This window comes from Haliotis rufescens, unplaced genomic scaffold (assembly GCF_023055435.1).
Source record: "Haliotis rufescens isolate VD_foot unplaced genomic scaffold, xgHalRufe1.0.p SCAF_28, whole genome shotgun sequence".
Classification (NCBI taxonomy): domain Eukaryota; kingdom Metazoa; phylum Mollusca; class Gastropoda; order Lepetellida; family Haliotidae; genus Haliotis; species Haliotis rufescens.
Window position 1 is genome coordinate 4,646,777 of NW_025963979.1, and position 15,880 is coordinate 4,662,656.

General features: G+C 39.2%; 2 protein-coding genes across 2 annotated transcripts; one reads left to right on the forward strand and one right to left on the reverse strand.

Moving 5' to 3' along the window:
* Positions 1–423: 423 nt before the first annotated feature.
* Positions 424–7,865, reverse strand: LOC124139695 (protoheme IX farnesyltransferase, mitochondrial-like). The gene is made up of 6 exons (XM_046506964.2): positions 7,536–7,865; positions 6,524–6,917; positions 4,453–4,577; positions 2,812–2,882; positions 2,303–2,535; positions 424–1,116 (listed from the first exon to the last, which is right to left on the reverse strand). Exons 1-6 carry the CDS (start codon positions 7,686–7,688, stop codon positions 689–691), a joined length of 1,404 nt encoding a protein of 467 aa, XP_046362920.2. The 5' UTR covers positions 7,689–7,865; the 3' UTR covers positions 424–688.
* On the forward strand, positions 7,854–13,854 carry LOC124139700 (ribonuclease P protein subunit p21-like). Its single transcript, XM_046506978.2, has 4 exons — positions 7,854–7,998; positions 8,644–8,744; positions 10,728–10,810; positions 12,741–13,854. Exons 1-4 carry the CDS (start codon positions 7,930–7,932, stop codon positions 12,860–12,862), a joined length of 375 nt encoding a protein of 124 aa, XP_046362934.2. The 5' UTR covers positions 7,854–7,929; the 3' UTR covers positions 12,863–13,854.
* The last annotated feature ends 2,026 nt before the right edge of the window (positions 13,855–15,880 follow it).

Sequence of the window (15,880 nt, forward strand, 5' to 3'; positions counted from 1 at the left end):
AAGAATCCCACCAAGTAAGTCTTTCCATCCCAGTCTGGTAGTGCATTACCTTGCAAGTGTTTAACCTCTGCATCCAGAGATGAACACAACTCTTAAAACATAACATACAATCTGAATACAATAAAACCTGTTAATCCAGCACTGTTATTGGGAAAAGCTGGTCTTCTGGAGGATTACTGCTGGGAACGTTAAAACATAAAAGGACATTACCCCATACTCATCCGGATGATTTTACAGGGAACAATCCTGTCTGGTAGGCTATTACCATCATTTGCCATTATCAGCGTTGTCTATCTGTATTAATATTCCAATGGCTATTAACTTCCTAATGGACATTGTGAAGCCCGGTGGAAATATTCTCATGGGCTAGCTACTGTAACATAATTCCTAGGTAACAAATGACAAATATCAACAAAGCACAAATTAAAAAAACAACACATTTATTCATATACAAACGTTTGAAAATGTTCATGTTTTCCCCTGAGTGAATACAGACCGAACTGAACTGAAACCTCCAACAGGTAAGGTGATGTTTCCAGACACTTGATAACATGGTCCATCCTCTTGCTGCACCAATCTTGTTGCATCATGCAGCATGTTTGTCCAAGGGAGACCACTCATACAATATCACAGTATTGCAGACCATTAACAACAACATGTCACACATACATAAAACTACCATGGTCTCTTACTGTACACTTGTGAGCTGTTCACTTGACGAGAGATGACTTTCGGCTGTCTTTTCCTGGGACTTCTTACTTACCAACATCATCACTAGGAGGGCTGGGATATGTATCAAGCTAAACCTAAACAGCTTCCGTGATGACTTGCTGTCCCCATCACGGTGGAAGCAGTAACCTAGGTAACAGAAGTATAAGTTAAGTGGCAGTGATCCAGCAACAAACGTCCATGTGGTCAAGTCTACTATTGGAGCCATGAGGCTCAGTCCAGTGGTCACCACACAGTAGCGGAAAGCTACACGTTTACACAGCGCTGGGTTTGTGACAGACATCATTCGGTAGCCTGCACGTGAGTAGTCTGGGCGGAGGTTCCAGCTGAGGGCGTTGAAGTGAGGAAACTGCCAGGCATACATGATCGCACCCAGTAGCAAGGCTCCTACAGGTGAAGAACACAGCATAGTTTACTCATCAACATAATTAACATAACAATAGAATGGTTAAAAAGGATATCTAAGGTGTTTTGTACATTTTGTCTTCAATTCGGAGACTATCAACAAACATCACTACCTACAGATATCAATCAAGTACTGCAGGTAATCAGCATCAGGATTCATGAATTGTTAGTGTATGCAAAAATATCTTGCTGTTTCAATGACTATGAAATCTTGTTAAAACAGTAGGTCTTACTGCATACAGTATGTGATTTCATCTTGATGAAGTTGGCAACAGTGTAGGCCCAGACAGTCATCAGTAAGTATGTTAATGCTGTTTAGCACAGAGTTTGCAAAGTTTCAGCTATATCACAGTGGCATGTAAATAATAGTGCATGGAACATACTAACAAGTGACTGAAATCATGAGCAACGATCCACACCATCAAGCCATGATGGCACGCAATCAGACAAATCACACCACATGACCACCCTATTCAATCTAGCTGCCTGTTAAACTGTTATAGTATGACTCTATAGTATCGTGGGCACTTTATGAACACCGTTTTGGTAAATCTTGTAATCCCCACACCCTGTCAACAAATTACTTATGCAAATCTACTCACAATATTTCATCGCTTGATCGAATACAAGACTCCTATATGACCGGCTACTCGTAAGTATACATGTTATCTTTTATATGATAGTTTCTGGAATGTTTTTAAAGTGGAATTACCCCTACCTCCATTTGAAATTGATTAGAAAAGAACCCATTTGTATGGACGAAGTCCCTTGACCCAACCTGTGTCGTATGTATACTGATTATGCATAATCCAAGACAGGAAGTGATGTAAAGCATATATTCCACACCTATCAAGTATCATACCACAAAATAGCCATACCACGATAATATCGAGTTGCCTGCCCTTGAGTCTCTAATGACAGGTACTTTGTTAACCGAACTCGGAAAAGAAAATCAGCACTGATCAATCCTAAGTGATATGTATTAAAACTTGAACAAAGAACAAGAAACATTTAGCATATACTTTACTTACTAGGATCAATCTTAAATTAAGTACAGCGAAAAAATAGAGTACCATGCTACAACAAGCAATAGAGTGTTGGGGACCTGTCTTAACCAGGTCCCTACTGGAGGTTAAAAAAATCAACATGATAAAAGTTGAACACAAACCTGTTTCCAGCCCGCCTGAACTCGCAGCCCAGCCCATCATGGGGGGTATGGCACCAACTACAGACCCCACCCAGGTGTTGCTGATGCTCAGTCTCTTCATCGGGGTGTAAGCTAGAGTGTACAGTGCAAGGTTGAAAGCCCCAAGCAGGGCAGTTGTGCTGTTCACACCCAGCCCCAACATGGAGATGCCTGTCACTCCACACACCCCAGCAAAGATCACACTATGAAGATGGCTGGAATAGCAAGAGAATTAGAGAATAAGACCTCAGGTACTGTTCATTTATAAAAAGTAATATTGAGATTTACAGTTCATTTCCTCAGACAACAAATAAATGTTAACAGCATAAGCATAGAAGCAAATGGTATTGATAAGAAATGTTTGTTATCACTGGTGATATCTCAATACCAATATTCACAGATTATGTTTAATATTGCAATTTAATGTAGAACGCAAATTCTCATCTTGCACTTACTTATCATGCAAATAACAAAGTGATTGTGAAACTTACCTCAGATGACCCCGTACCAACACTCGGTTCTTTGTGCGGTTCATCTGAGAGTCAAATGGGACTTCGAAGAACTGAAAGCAATAGGGAATTCAAAACCTGTCAGATGCAACCAAACAATCAGTTGGTCCGTCAGATCCTTATTGGTATTGATATTTTTGAAAGTATGAGGGTTCACTTTCATTAATGAATATTTTTGTGACCTTCATCTCCTATCTATGATCAATTTTACCAGCATTTGCATACAATCTTTGGATTAACACATCTCTCTCTCAATCAGCATCCAGCACATCATGAGTGGGATCAAAGTTCATAATTCAATTGAACTTTGAAGCCAATGGGAACCTGAATTTCCAACTTAATTCTTCTTACCAATACTGATGTCAGTAGTAAAAAACTGCTTTGTGCGGTGTTTATCTTATGATTATTAGAGCTGGGACGATACACCAACAGTACCATATGTGTATCACGATACCTTGGTTACAATCTGATATGCATCACGATACTTGCATGTGCTTTTATCTATGGTGCGTAAGCCATCTTTTTCATAGACAGGGTGGCCAAATACCTGGCACTCTGATGATTTACAGTTGACAGTGTCAAGCCTCGCGCAATGGATGAAAATATTGGAAATTTTAGTATAAAATCATCCCCGCATCTCATTTACTCTAGCCTAATAAGCTCTGTGAAAGAGAATGAATTGGTAGAGGCGCACACGTGGTCAGTTCAAGCAGGCACTGCGTGCACGAGAGGCACGTAATTGACCTAGCTTTTGGACGTAACCATGGAGATGCAGGGGGGCTTGGGTGGCTATTTTTATTTTCAGAAGCTGGAAACATGATTCAAGCATGTTCCCACATAGCATGGAAGAAGAAGGGAGAAATATAAAGTGTGAGATAGGCTTAGTTTAAAGAATTTATATTTGCACGACTAATTTGCAGAAAATATTTACGGTAAGAATTAGGGCTGCAACGAATACACTATGCGTTGATTATGATTTGTATCACGAATATAGGGTAACGAATATGAATATTTATTCACGAATACAATAACAACTCAGCAGTTGATGTATTATTTATTATATTCAGTGAAAAATAACATAAATTATTTGACGTTTGGTTAATTATTAATATATTATACATTCATATACTGCACGTTATCCAGGTACAAGTATCTGCTCAAATACAACAATGACCGATGACTACAATACTGTCAAATTATATATATTAGTGTTGTCTTTAAAGAAATCTATGCATATAATATGTTCTTAAGGATATTTTTAGGTACAGGGTATGTTGATGCACATGACTGCATATTCATAAATATTCGATTCTAGTGACCATGAATAATGAATTCAATTCATGAATGGATACGGTTCGATTCACCGAATACACAAGTTAATAGTAACAGCCCTAGTAAGAATCGATTTTACTGGTGTGCGACTGTGATAGATACTTGTACTGAGCAGTAAATAATCGTGATCCAGCGATGCATCGGTACATTATCCCACTACTTATGATAATATAACAAGAGTTACTAACCACATCATGACTTTGTTTGAACCTGCCTATCACCATGACAATGGATGATCATCATAATCATGCTGATACGACATGTTGGTTGTGACCAAAAAGTAAAGATTACCTGATTAATGGAATTAGCTGCACAGGAGGAAAGTCCAGTACCCAGTGTGCATAGAATGAATGTCGTGGGATCAAAAGCTCCAGGTGCCATTGCATACCCAGCCATTGATGTCAGCACAACCAGCCCTGCAAGATACAAACAAGGAACTTTGATTACATTCTTCAGCTGGATTGAGCATAAACGATGATACAACTGCAACAAATCAAAGCATTGTTCTTGCCATAAGACAGGACTACTCATTATAAGATCAGCAAACATTTACACCAGTCTATTCAGAGATGTTTGTCATTAGGCAGTCAACAAATGTCAGTTTGAACAGATATCTCAGTTCACTATAAAAGGTTGCAAAAGTGTACTGGCAAGATGGCTTTTTGAGGCTTGAAATTCCTTACATCACAGTGCCAATGGCATGGTTAAATAGTTATTGTGTTTTTTTACGTGTGCCGGGGTGACCAAGTCTGTTCTAAACCCATTTTCGACCTTGAACATGTTTGAATCCTCAAAGGGTTAGCTTGTATCAACTCTGTCAAAACATAGTCACCATAAATCTCCGCTACAAAATTGGCGTGTTTCAGGGGTGTCCCAAATATTAATCAAATATTACCACCAAGCGGTTTTTCTTTTAGCATGCAACCAAGAACAAAAGATGAGGTGCATATGTCCGACTAACTTTATGTAAACTTTCAATAGTTTCTGTGGAGAACCTTACAAGATATGATCTTTAAAGTAAACTTTCTGTGAAAAAAATCATCAAAATCAAAATCCAATAGGGCCGTCACTAAGATAGATATCCAAAAACGGCAAACAGAGTTTGATGTGTTACGTATGGAGACAATTCTCAGAAAGTTTGGAAGCATTTCATGCAGTGGATCCAGAGGAGATAGGATTTGAAGACAAGTACCCAAAAGACCCTGTGAAAACTTTGAATCCAATATGGCCGCAACTAAAAAAGATATCCAAAAACGGCTAACAGAGTTAGATGTGTTATGCATGGAGACAATTCTCAGAAAGTTTGAAATCATTTCATTCAGTGGATTCAGAGGAGATGGGTTTTGAAGACAGATACCCCAAAAACCCTGTGAAAACCTTGAATCCAATATGGCTGCCACCACGTGACCACTGACCAAAGTCAAAGAACAAAAAATATCAAGCAGCAGTAGATACACACAAGGTTTGAAAGTAAACAGATAAACAATTGTGGAGCAGCAGAGCAAAATATATCGTCCAAAAATACTTGTTTTTAAGTTATCTGCCCTTGGCCTTTGGGACTACAGCCTTGGGATTTTGGCGGGCCCTAGTACCCAACGGTTTACATACACACACAAAATTGAGCCAGTCGTTATTTTGCTAGGTCTGGTACAAAAATCGGCGGAATAATAAATAATAATAATAAATCGAACGATTACAATAGGGCTCTACAGCCTTTCGGCTTGGAGCCCTAATAATAATACACAACTCAAGCTGCTTTTTGGGTGCTGAAGGTCAACAGTCACATTTCCATCTCATGCCACTTGGTACCCATGTTTAGTGCTGGGTGAACAGAGGCACTTTTTGAACAAAGTCACTTGCCTAAGGAGACACCTATGTGCTACATGTGCTCCAGTGTGGGGCAGGACCGAAGCCCTAGAAACCCTCATTCACAGGAGTCACACTCCCATGGTATGAACAATGATGAAGATTGATCAAATTTCTAAAGCATTCTTGTTGGCACAAGGAATGCTCGGAGGAGATCACAACACTTTATACCATGTTGATGTTTTAGCTAATGAATACATTTTGTGTTGGTTGTCTCAAAGTTTGTACATATTTGCAGGTTATGCATCAACAGAGCATGTCATAACCATTGCTGTTTGCTAGTTATTACCTAGAAGGGCAGTGTATGTTCATATTTCAATAATCTACTGCTGATTAATTACAGGTATTTATGATATTGCAATATATTTGACATAATCATGACAGTTTACTCTGATCTGTACTCTTCAATTATTGGAGGAAATAAAGAATGTCTGTCATGGTAAAGGCAAAGATTGCATGACAGTAACTTTAGATTACATATTATCCACTGCTTTACCAGTTAGTCTGATCTTGGAAAGCTTGAGGTAGTACTGGGGTAGCTTCCTCAAATCAAGTTGACATTCTCTCCACAGATTATCGTCAGTAGCTGTCGTAATCTTTGGTGGTACTGTGATGTCCACAGGAGGCGCTGGTATGAACAATGTTTCCACCTTATTCTTTGAAGGCGAAAATGGAATGTCTTGTCCTAGTGGCAGAATAACACTTAAATTTCTACCAACATTTTTCGCATTGAGATGCACTAGCTTTGCTGCTGTGCGAAAGTGAAGTGACACATAGTCCTTGGGTGTAGCTGGAGGGGCCAGTGCGATGTTGTCCAACTCATCATCAGAGTTGGACCCTTCAAAGGTACCTGGGGATGGTTTCTCATCAGAGACTGCACGAGTGTCATACTGTAAAATATGAGAGAAATATATTATTCTTCTTTATCATGTACTACAACATTAATTTAACTGCCAAAAGAAGACTCCCATTTTATGTGGCTAAGAGCTGATTAGCACATTGTGTAATTCCAGGCACGATAATGACAGTGTTCCTCAGGCTGCACCATACCAACTAATCATGCTAATGCTTGTGGGTTTCACCAAAGTGGTCAATGTCTAACACCTGTATCACTTTTCACACTTCAACATGATGTTATATAACTGATATTCTGTTCAAAGGGATAAAAACTGAAATAAGCAAAATACACTGGCTCATTCAGCCACTATTTGTATCTATAATTTAGGCCCTTAGGACAAAACTCTGTATGTACAAGTTATCTTTTTATCCCCAAGCAGCTGTTTTCTCTAAGCTTCTCGTCATTTAAAAAGCAACTGAAACAACAGCTTGTTGTCTTTCAACAGATCAAATTATATATAAGTTGAGATAACAGAACATTTGTTCTTAATTTACACAACCAAGACAAAATAAGATACTTTTTCATGTTTCTCGTGTTTGATTTCAAATTTATGAAGGTTTTATGAAGGTAATACATGAATCGTGTGAAAAAAAACACTGTACAAACTTACGTGTCTTAAATGATGCGTGCATCCAGCTGAAAAGGCCTTCGTGTGTAACGTCCTGTGTCTGGTTAATTGTTGATCGCTTATTGCCAGCAGACGCCTCCATCGGACGCGATTGATCCTCGCCAAGGTTATACAAGGGTTACATGACAGACGCATCGTAACCGGCAACACAAGCAAAATGTCGGTATTTACCGCTCAGCCTAATATTTTTGGGATTAGAGTTAAATACTTTAAAGTATATCGTCACATATGTCATTCTATATGTTGTTCAAGATCACATAACACTCTTTCCATCACGACACACGTTCTTCTGGTTCGCGTACTTGACTTCCGGGTGGCATCGGAAGTAGTATTGGTCATGTTAGAAGCGAGATCTCAAATCGTGTATCGATAGAAGATGGGGAAAGGCAAAACTCCCGGTATCGCTAATAAGGAAACTTTTCAACGTATCAACTTTTTGTATCAGGTTAGGAAATCACATGTCATACATGTAAATTGCGTTATCTGCATAAATCTATCAGCTGACAAGGATTTATTTAACCACGAAGGGTTGACAACTTCTATTTACGTATACGTCTCACGCCAATTCATGTTTATATTTACTGTTTTTATCATTGGGAACCCTTTTTGTGTGTATGATATATTATCCTCAAGATCAAACTAGAATTTCTTTTCATACCCTCCTGCTAGAGTTTAGTGTAGCTAAGCTGCTTTGTTTATGACACACATAAACAGCTGCTAACCTGTGTAACTGTTTAGTTTAGCATATGAACAGAAATAAGCATACTCGAAGTCATATCAACTACTTAGCATTTTAATAAACAGGTTAAAGAATTATTTGGGCAGTCTCAGAATGTGAGCAGTCTTGTCATGCTTATGACATGTTCCACAGAAACTTGTGACTATCTGGGTGACACTTTTTCATGATAACAATTGAGCAAAAGATTAGTTTTAGCATCATATTTCTTGATACTATGGAATCTAGTAATCTAAGTACATTCGAAAATGTCACAATTTGATCATGGATTAAAAGACAAATACAACTTTTAAATTGTTAAAATTCTTCATAGTCCTAAACAAGATTTCAGTGTTTGTCCTCTGTTTTCTTCAGGCAGCGCACCAGTGTCTGGAGACCTCTCCACATGATGTGAGTCTGTGCCGGTATTACATTCACACACTGAAGACACTTGCCAAGAGACAAGTTCTCCGATTGTAAGTTCATCAGATATGAAGAATATACTTCTCATGTTTTACATGAAGTCACACAAACAAAACCTGCTGTGTTATGTTCTTGGATTTCCAAGAACTTTCATTTCTAACTGTATTAGATATTATTTTGACCAACATCCAGGGTGACAGGTTGTCTGATGAGGGATTTGTGGGAATGATGGAGTGACATGGGTATAGTCAAGCAGCCTCGGCAATGTAGATATATAGCTGTCATTTGTCTTTTATTTGAACAGCCGTGTTATAGTCAAATATGTCAAGTTGTGATAAACACATGATAAATGATGCAAGTGTAGACATTCTAGTGTTTGAAGTATTAACTTTAATATTTCTTTGCATTTATGGAGTGTAAACGTAAAAATCAGTGTGCACACTGTGTAAATCTGTGTAGTGGATTTAGGCAAAGTGTGCACACCATATTTTACATTTATATCTCCATAAATGCAAAAAATATTGAGTCAATTCTTAAAAATATATTTAGTCAACAATAATTACTTCTCAGACTGCTTATTTAATGACTAATACACACAACACTGTAGACAACACTACAAAATCAGTGACATCGTTAAGGGCAATAAGTCAACACAAGTCCTGCCCATTCTATTATCAGCCAATCAGGAAACAGTAGTTTCTAAGTGGGTGTGGCCAATAAAATTTCAGTTTATGCCAAAAATGTGCTTGGTTAGCCAATCAAATGCTACAGAAGCCCTTGCAATTTATTTATTAAATATTAACCGTGTTAACCTGTCAATGATTCCAGAGAGTAGTCACAAGCACATCAGTCAGAATCTACATGAGGTACCATGACGTACTTGACCATGTTCATGTGGAAATTGTTTTCCATCCTAAATTTCTTCCTATTTTGAGGAAAATCCACCCTGCCGTTCATGAAATTACATCCATGCCCTTTTCAGAGATGACATTTAAGCCTTAGTATCATTAAAATAACATCTATTACTCCTGTAAGATACCTCTATGCATGAAGATCTGATGACCCCTTTTTAGGAGATAGCATCCAATGAACCTTCTAATCAGCCAATCCACTACATTCTCAGCACAAGGGGGGTGAATGAAACTTTTAGAGATCCATATCTTATTTCTGTATCTCGAAAAAACAAACTAACCAGCCAGTTCTGAATGTAAATGGGTATATTTTTGTGAATATTTTTAACATCTTGTCATTTCTGAGTGCCACTGGCACCCACACCCAAAAATGGAGTACCATCGTAGGGATATCTGTGTTCTGTGTGGGTTTTCTTATGTAGAAATGTCCAAGTGAAGGTGACAAAGAAATGAGCCTGAATGGTTTAGAAAGCTGACATACAGACATCTGAAGGGCTTGAGAACCCACACATCCGGTATTTAGATTTGGCGGTCAAAGTTTACTCAGGGGTGATCTGATATGACCTTCTGTGGAGGGGTCGTCACATCTCCACACAGAGAGGTACCTTACTGGAGTAAAAGATCTCAGATTTTATTGAGGTTGTTTAAAAGTAGGGATGCCATCATGTATCATGATATGATGTATCGATATATTTTTAATTTCGATCTGTACCAATACCAGTTCATGAATATCAATACCACATTAATAGTTCACTGCTACAGACATTTTTACATTTATTAACATGAACATGGTATAGATTGACAATGAGAAGGCAGACAATTCTATTTTAGACATGTGATGGATCAGCCTTGTTCATATTTAGCATGAAATTGATTAATTTCAGGTCTACATAGGTAATTTATATCTGTACACATACAGAATATTTAACTGTTTAAGTGGATATATCAACACTAGACTGTCCAATCAATGACACCTCTTCATAAGAGTTTGTTAATATATTGAGATCTAATATTTGTGAACCAATGATCTTGTGTTATCACTTTATCAACAGACTTGCTTAAGTGTAGAATATCTGCTAATTCATTATAATAAGCATGAGAAGAGGTATGGTTTCTCATCATCAGACACCCAGACATGAGGCGAACGCTGTGCAAGATGTGCAGTGTGCTGCTGTTGCCGGGGGTGACAGCAAGAGTCCGGACAGGCAGTGAGTATCCTACTGAGGGCAGGGCGTTCTCTCACAAACAGCCCAGGGGTATTATCATGATAATGTTTGTAGAAAGTTTAAGGTTTCTTTGGGAAATCTGGAGTAGAAGAGGTCTTCAGCAACCCGTGCTTGTCGTAAGAGGCAACCAAGGGGATCGGGTGGTCAGGCTCGCTGACTTGGTTGATGCATGTCATCGATCCAAATTGTGTGGATTGATGCTCATGATGTCGATCCCTTGATTGTCTGTTCCAGACTGGATTATTTACAGACTGCCATCATATAGCTGGAATATTGCTGAGTACGGCATCAACAAACAAACAAACAAATCGAGGCCAGGTCTTTCTATCACAACAGCCCGGGGATATTATGTTTGTGTTAGACAGTTTATGGTTCCCCGACAGCTCACTATATAAGTAGGCTTCTTATCTGACATGTGTCTCAGACATTCCCCTGAGGAACACCTCTATTACATTGGAGCTCAGGGTCTGTTGTCAGGAGAGAAGTTTGGGACCATGACATAATTTTGCCTAAAGAACATGATTGAAAACAGGTCATTTTTATAGAAGTGATGTCTTTTTTTTATAAGTTTGTCAATATCTGTCAACATGGTCAATGTAAGCATTGCAAACACCACAAGAACTGTTACAATCCTGTAGTTATTCTGTTATAATGATGTTGTAATTTCATTTGGACCAAGTTGGACATATACTGAAACACTATGAAACACAATGGTAGTTATTTACAATTTTGAAGAAATAAATATGGTGAAGTTCTCATAATTTTCTAAGAAAACATTGTATCAGACAAAAATATTGAGTTTGGGTTTTTACTGGTCAAATGACTAGAGAGACAATAACCGAAGAGCTCATATTTATTGTGTGAATGTGGCAAACAACTGTCCTTTTTTGTTTGTGGTGTTTATTAAACCCAGACCTCAACAGTCTAAGTGGGTGAGGGTATATAGTTATACCGAGGAATGCCGTCCGTCCTCCCGATGACATTGATTTACCGGGGTATGTGACCTATAACTTGAAAACTGCTCAATAGATTCTTTTCAAACTTGGTGAACAGTCTTTATACCAATAGGAGAGGAGCAGTGAGGTATTTGATTTCAATGTTTGGAGTTTCTGAAAAAATACAGCTTTTTTTCCATTCTTTTACTTAGAATTATTTTACTAAAACATTTGTGTGATCTATAACTTGAAAACACTACTATTTCTTTTGAAATTTAGGAAGCAGTTTCCATACTAATAGGTGAGGAGCATTGCAAAATTTGGTTTTGATATGTGCATTTTCTGAAAAGATATGATGTTTTGCATGTTGAGAACTTAGAATATTGTTTTTACTTCAACATTTGTGCAACCTATGACTTGAAAACTACTTCATGGATTTTTTTCCAACTGGAAAATATCAATAGGAGCGGTGCAGTGTGAAGTTTGTTTTCAGTATTTAGATTTTCGAAAATAATATAGCTACAATAGCTATAATCATGGTAATATGTACTATTTATATTTTATTATTTTACTTAGAACTAATTTACTGAAACATTTGTGCGTCCTGTAAGTAGAATACATATTCATGGATTCTTTTCAAATTTAGGAAACAATTTCCTTACTAGTGCAGTGCAGAGATTATTTTTGTATGTGTATTTTCTGAATAAAGATGTGATTATCTTAATGTTTTGAACTTGACTATTTCTTACATTTGTGTGCCCTATAACTTTAAAACTACTTCATGGATTCTTTTGCAATTGGGGTACAGTTTCTATACCAATAGGTGTTGATTTCGGTAAGTGGATTTTCTGAGAAAAGATTGCTTTTTTCATGTTTTGAACTTAGAAATACCTTAGGTATATGGGAAGATAAGTCAGGGAATGAGTGAGCCCTGATCACTCTTTGTCTTGTTATGATTATGTTTGTATTCTATTCAGAGAAACAGATCAAGTTAACACAAGTCACCTGTTTGGAATGTGGAGCTAGCAAGAGGTTTCCATGGAAACCAGATCATCAGCTTTGGGCAGACACAGAAGAGGCATGGCTTGCAAAAACCTGATCCTCCTGAAGACACACAGAGGCTTCATCACAGGTCGTCAGATTGGGTTTTCCAAAAATGGAACACTATGTGTCTGAAATCTGAAGTATCCCTGTGGAGCATGTTTAGAGATGCATCCTTTAGGCTTGTCAGAAACCTGTGATCTTCCCCGATTCCCTGGACAATATTTCTAGGTTTGTCAGCACTATACCTGTGCTCCTGGGTAAACCAAAGTAAACTATCAATTTGTAAGTCCTGCATCACAGCTTTAAGAGTGAGGAAGGCTGGATGAGGAACAGTATCTCTTTTGGGGCAGTCACCCAGAGGCCTGGGATCTGTGAACATTGTATGTCCATGTTTAAAGTCACTTCAGGAAGCCTGAAGTGGAGTGTTTCTCTTTCTGTGAAAAGAAAAGAAAATGAAATACATACATCTAGCTCTACAACAGAAATAGTCACAACAATGCTGGCAGGTATTGATAGTAACGAGGAACACATGCAAGTACTGGCCTGTGATTCACGCTACTTGAGCTAGTGTTGAATACATACCACCTGTGTTTCTCTATCTTTCTTCTTCTTACCATTATGTAAAAGATGGAGAATGTGTTCATTCAACATGGGACCACCTCCGTGGTCTAGTGGTAGAGCATCTGCCCAGAGAGCAAAAGGTCCGGGTTCGATCCCTGGCTATGTCATACCAAACTATGTTAAAATATGGTAATTCTTGTTACCCTGCCTGGCACTTGGCATTAAGGGGCTAAAGCAAGGACGGGCCGGGTCGGAGACAGTCTCTGTGTATGAGTGAGGTATTCATGTTAAACTGTGGCATGGTATCTCAGTGGGCTAGCAGTTGGTCACAACTAGTACAAGAGGCCACACACACATGTGCATGCACGTCATTATATAAGTGCAATAATCTTGAAACATGATGTTAACCCCATTTCACATCATTCAACACGGTTGACAGATCATAGATATTGAAAGAAGTGAAAGGAATTAAACTTTGTGAAGATATTTTGTAGTTGTTTTAATTCATTAATGCTGTGTGATGCTGATCCAAGATTGACATCGGATGACTACGAGTGAGTGAGTGAGATTTATGCCGCTTTTAGTAATGTTCCAGCAATATCACGGCGGGGGACACCAGTAGTGGGCTTCACACATTGTACCCGTGTCGGGAATCGAACCCAGGTCTTCGGCGTGACGACCAAACGCTTTAACCACTAGGCTACCCGACTGCCCGGATGGCTGCGAGAACTCCGGAGCAGGGCAGTGATGACAAGAGTATGACCTTCCTGAATTAGTGAGATAAAACCCACTGGGTACGGTCTGATGCTATCACTGTCAGGATATGGTTTGTCTGGCCCCCAATACCTTGTCATATAGATGTTGCTGACTACACTTTGGGTCACTGTGGTGTAACTGTGATGTTGCTGGCTACACTTTGGGCCAGTGTGATATAGCTAAGATCTTGCTGGCCATACTGTGGGCCAGACTGGTATAACTGATGTTGCTTGCTGCACAGTGTACCAATGTGATACTGCTGGCTAGTTTTTGAGGCAGTGTGGTATAACTGATGGCTACACTTTAGGCCAGTGTAATATAGTGAACATTTTGCTGGCTACACTTCGTAACATTGACATAATTAGGATGTTGCTAGCTATACAGTGTTACAGTATGATATAGCTACAATGTTGCTGGCTATACTGTGGGTCAGAATGATATATAGCTAACATTTTGCTGGCTATATTGTGGGCCAGTGTGGTATAACTGATGTTGCTGGCTCCACTTTGGACCAGTGTGATATAGCAAAGATGTTGCTGGCTTTTCAATGGGCCAGTGTGATAGAGCTTAGTTGTTTCTGGCAACACTGTGGGCTAGTGAGGTATAACTGATGTTGCTGGCTCCACGTTGGACCAGTATGATAGAGCTTAGTTGTTTCTGGCAACACTGTGGGCTAGTGAGGTATAACTGATGTTGCTGGCTCCACGTTGGACCAGTATGATATAGCTTAGATGTTTCTGGCAACACTGTGGGCTAGTGTGGTATAACTGATGTTGCTGGCTCCACGTTGGACCAGTGTGATAGAGCTTAGATGTTTCTGGCAACACTGTGGGCTAGTGTGGTATAACTGATGTTGCTGGCTCCACGTTGGACCAGTATGATATAGCTTAGATGTTTCTGGCAACACTGTGGGCTAGTGTGGTATAACTGATGTTGCTGGCTCCACGTTGGACCAGTATGATATAGCTTAGATGTTTCTGGCAACACTGTGGGCTAGTGTGGTATAACTGATGTTGCTGGCTCCACGTTGGACCAGTATGATAGAGCTTAGTTGTTTCTGGCAACACTGTGGGCTAGTGAGGTATAACTGATGTTGCTGGCTCCACGTTGGACCAGTGTGATATAGCAAAGATGTTGCTGGCTTTTCAATGGGCCAGTGTGATAGAGCTTAGTTGTTTCTGGCAACACTGTGGGCTAGTGAGGTATAACTGATGTTGCTGGCTCCACGTTGGACCAGTATGATAGAGCTTAGTTGTTTCTGGCAACACTGTGGGCTAGTGAGGTATAACTGATGTTGCTGGCTCCACGTTGGACCAGTATGATATAGCTTAGATGTTTCTGGCAACACTGTGGGCTAGTGTGGTATAACTGATGTTGCTGGCTCCACGTTGGACCAGTATGATATAGCTTAGATGTTTCTGGCAACACTGTGGGCTAGTGTGGTATAACTGATGTTGTTGAATTCACTTTGGGCTACTGTGATGTAATAACCCAGCTAATACCCCCATTCCACTGACCATCGGAACCTGATCTGAAGCCCATCTGCTCCAAATTTTGCAAAATTTTCAGCATTCCGATGAGTTCCGATGAAAACTCACCCGGCATCCTCTTTTTTGGGTCCCTGTTTTCCGTAAAATCCGATAGAGATCCAACATTGATTGGGGTAATCGGATTAAAGACTGGTAGTGGCCCGTTGTCTGTCCGCCATTTTGATCGGCGGCGTCCGATTGATCCGATTGCGGACTGATTGTAATTC

Coding starts and splice junctions, on each gene's coding strand:
- LOC124139695 (XM_046506964.2), bottom strand. CDS start 7,688: ATGCGTCTGTCATGTAACCCTTGTATAACCTTGGCGAGGATCAATCGC. Junction 2,536..2,811: donor TTGGTACGGGGTCATCTGAG/GTAAGTTTCACA, acceptor TTGCTATTCCAG/CCATCTTCATAGTGTGATCT. Junction 1,117..2,302: donor TTCAGGCGGGCTGGAAACAG/GTTTGTGTTCAA, acceptor CTTCACCTGTAG/GAGCCTTGCTACTGGGTGCG.
- LOC124139700 (XM_046506978.2), top strand. CDS start 7,930: ATGGGGAAAGGCAAAACTCCCGGTATCGCTAATAAGGAAACTTTTCAA. Junction 7,999..8,643: donor GTATCAACTTTTTGTATCAG/GTTAGGAAATCA, acceptor TGTTTTCTTCAG/GCAGCGCACCAGTGTCTGGA. Junction 8,745..10,727: donor AAGAGACAAGTTCTCCGATT/GTAAGTTCATCA, acceptor TCTCATCATCAG/ACACCCAGACATGAGGCGAA.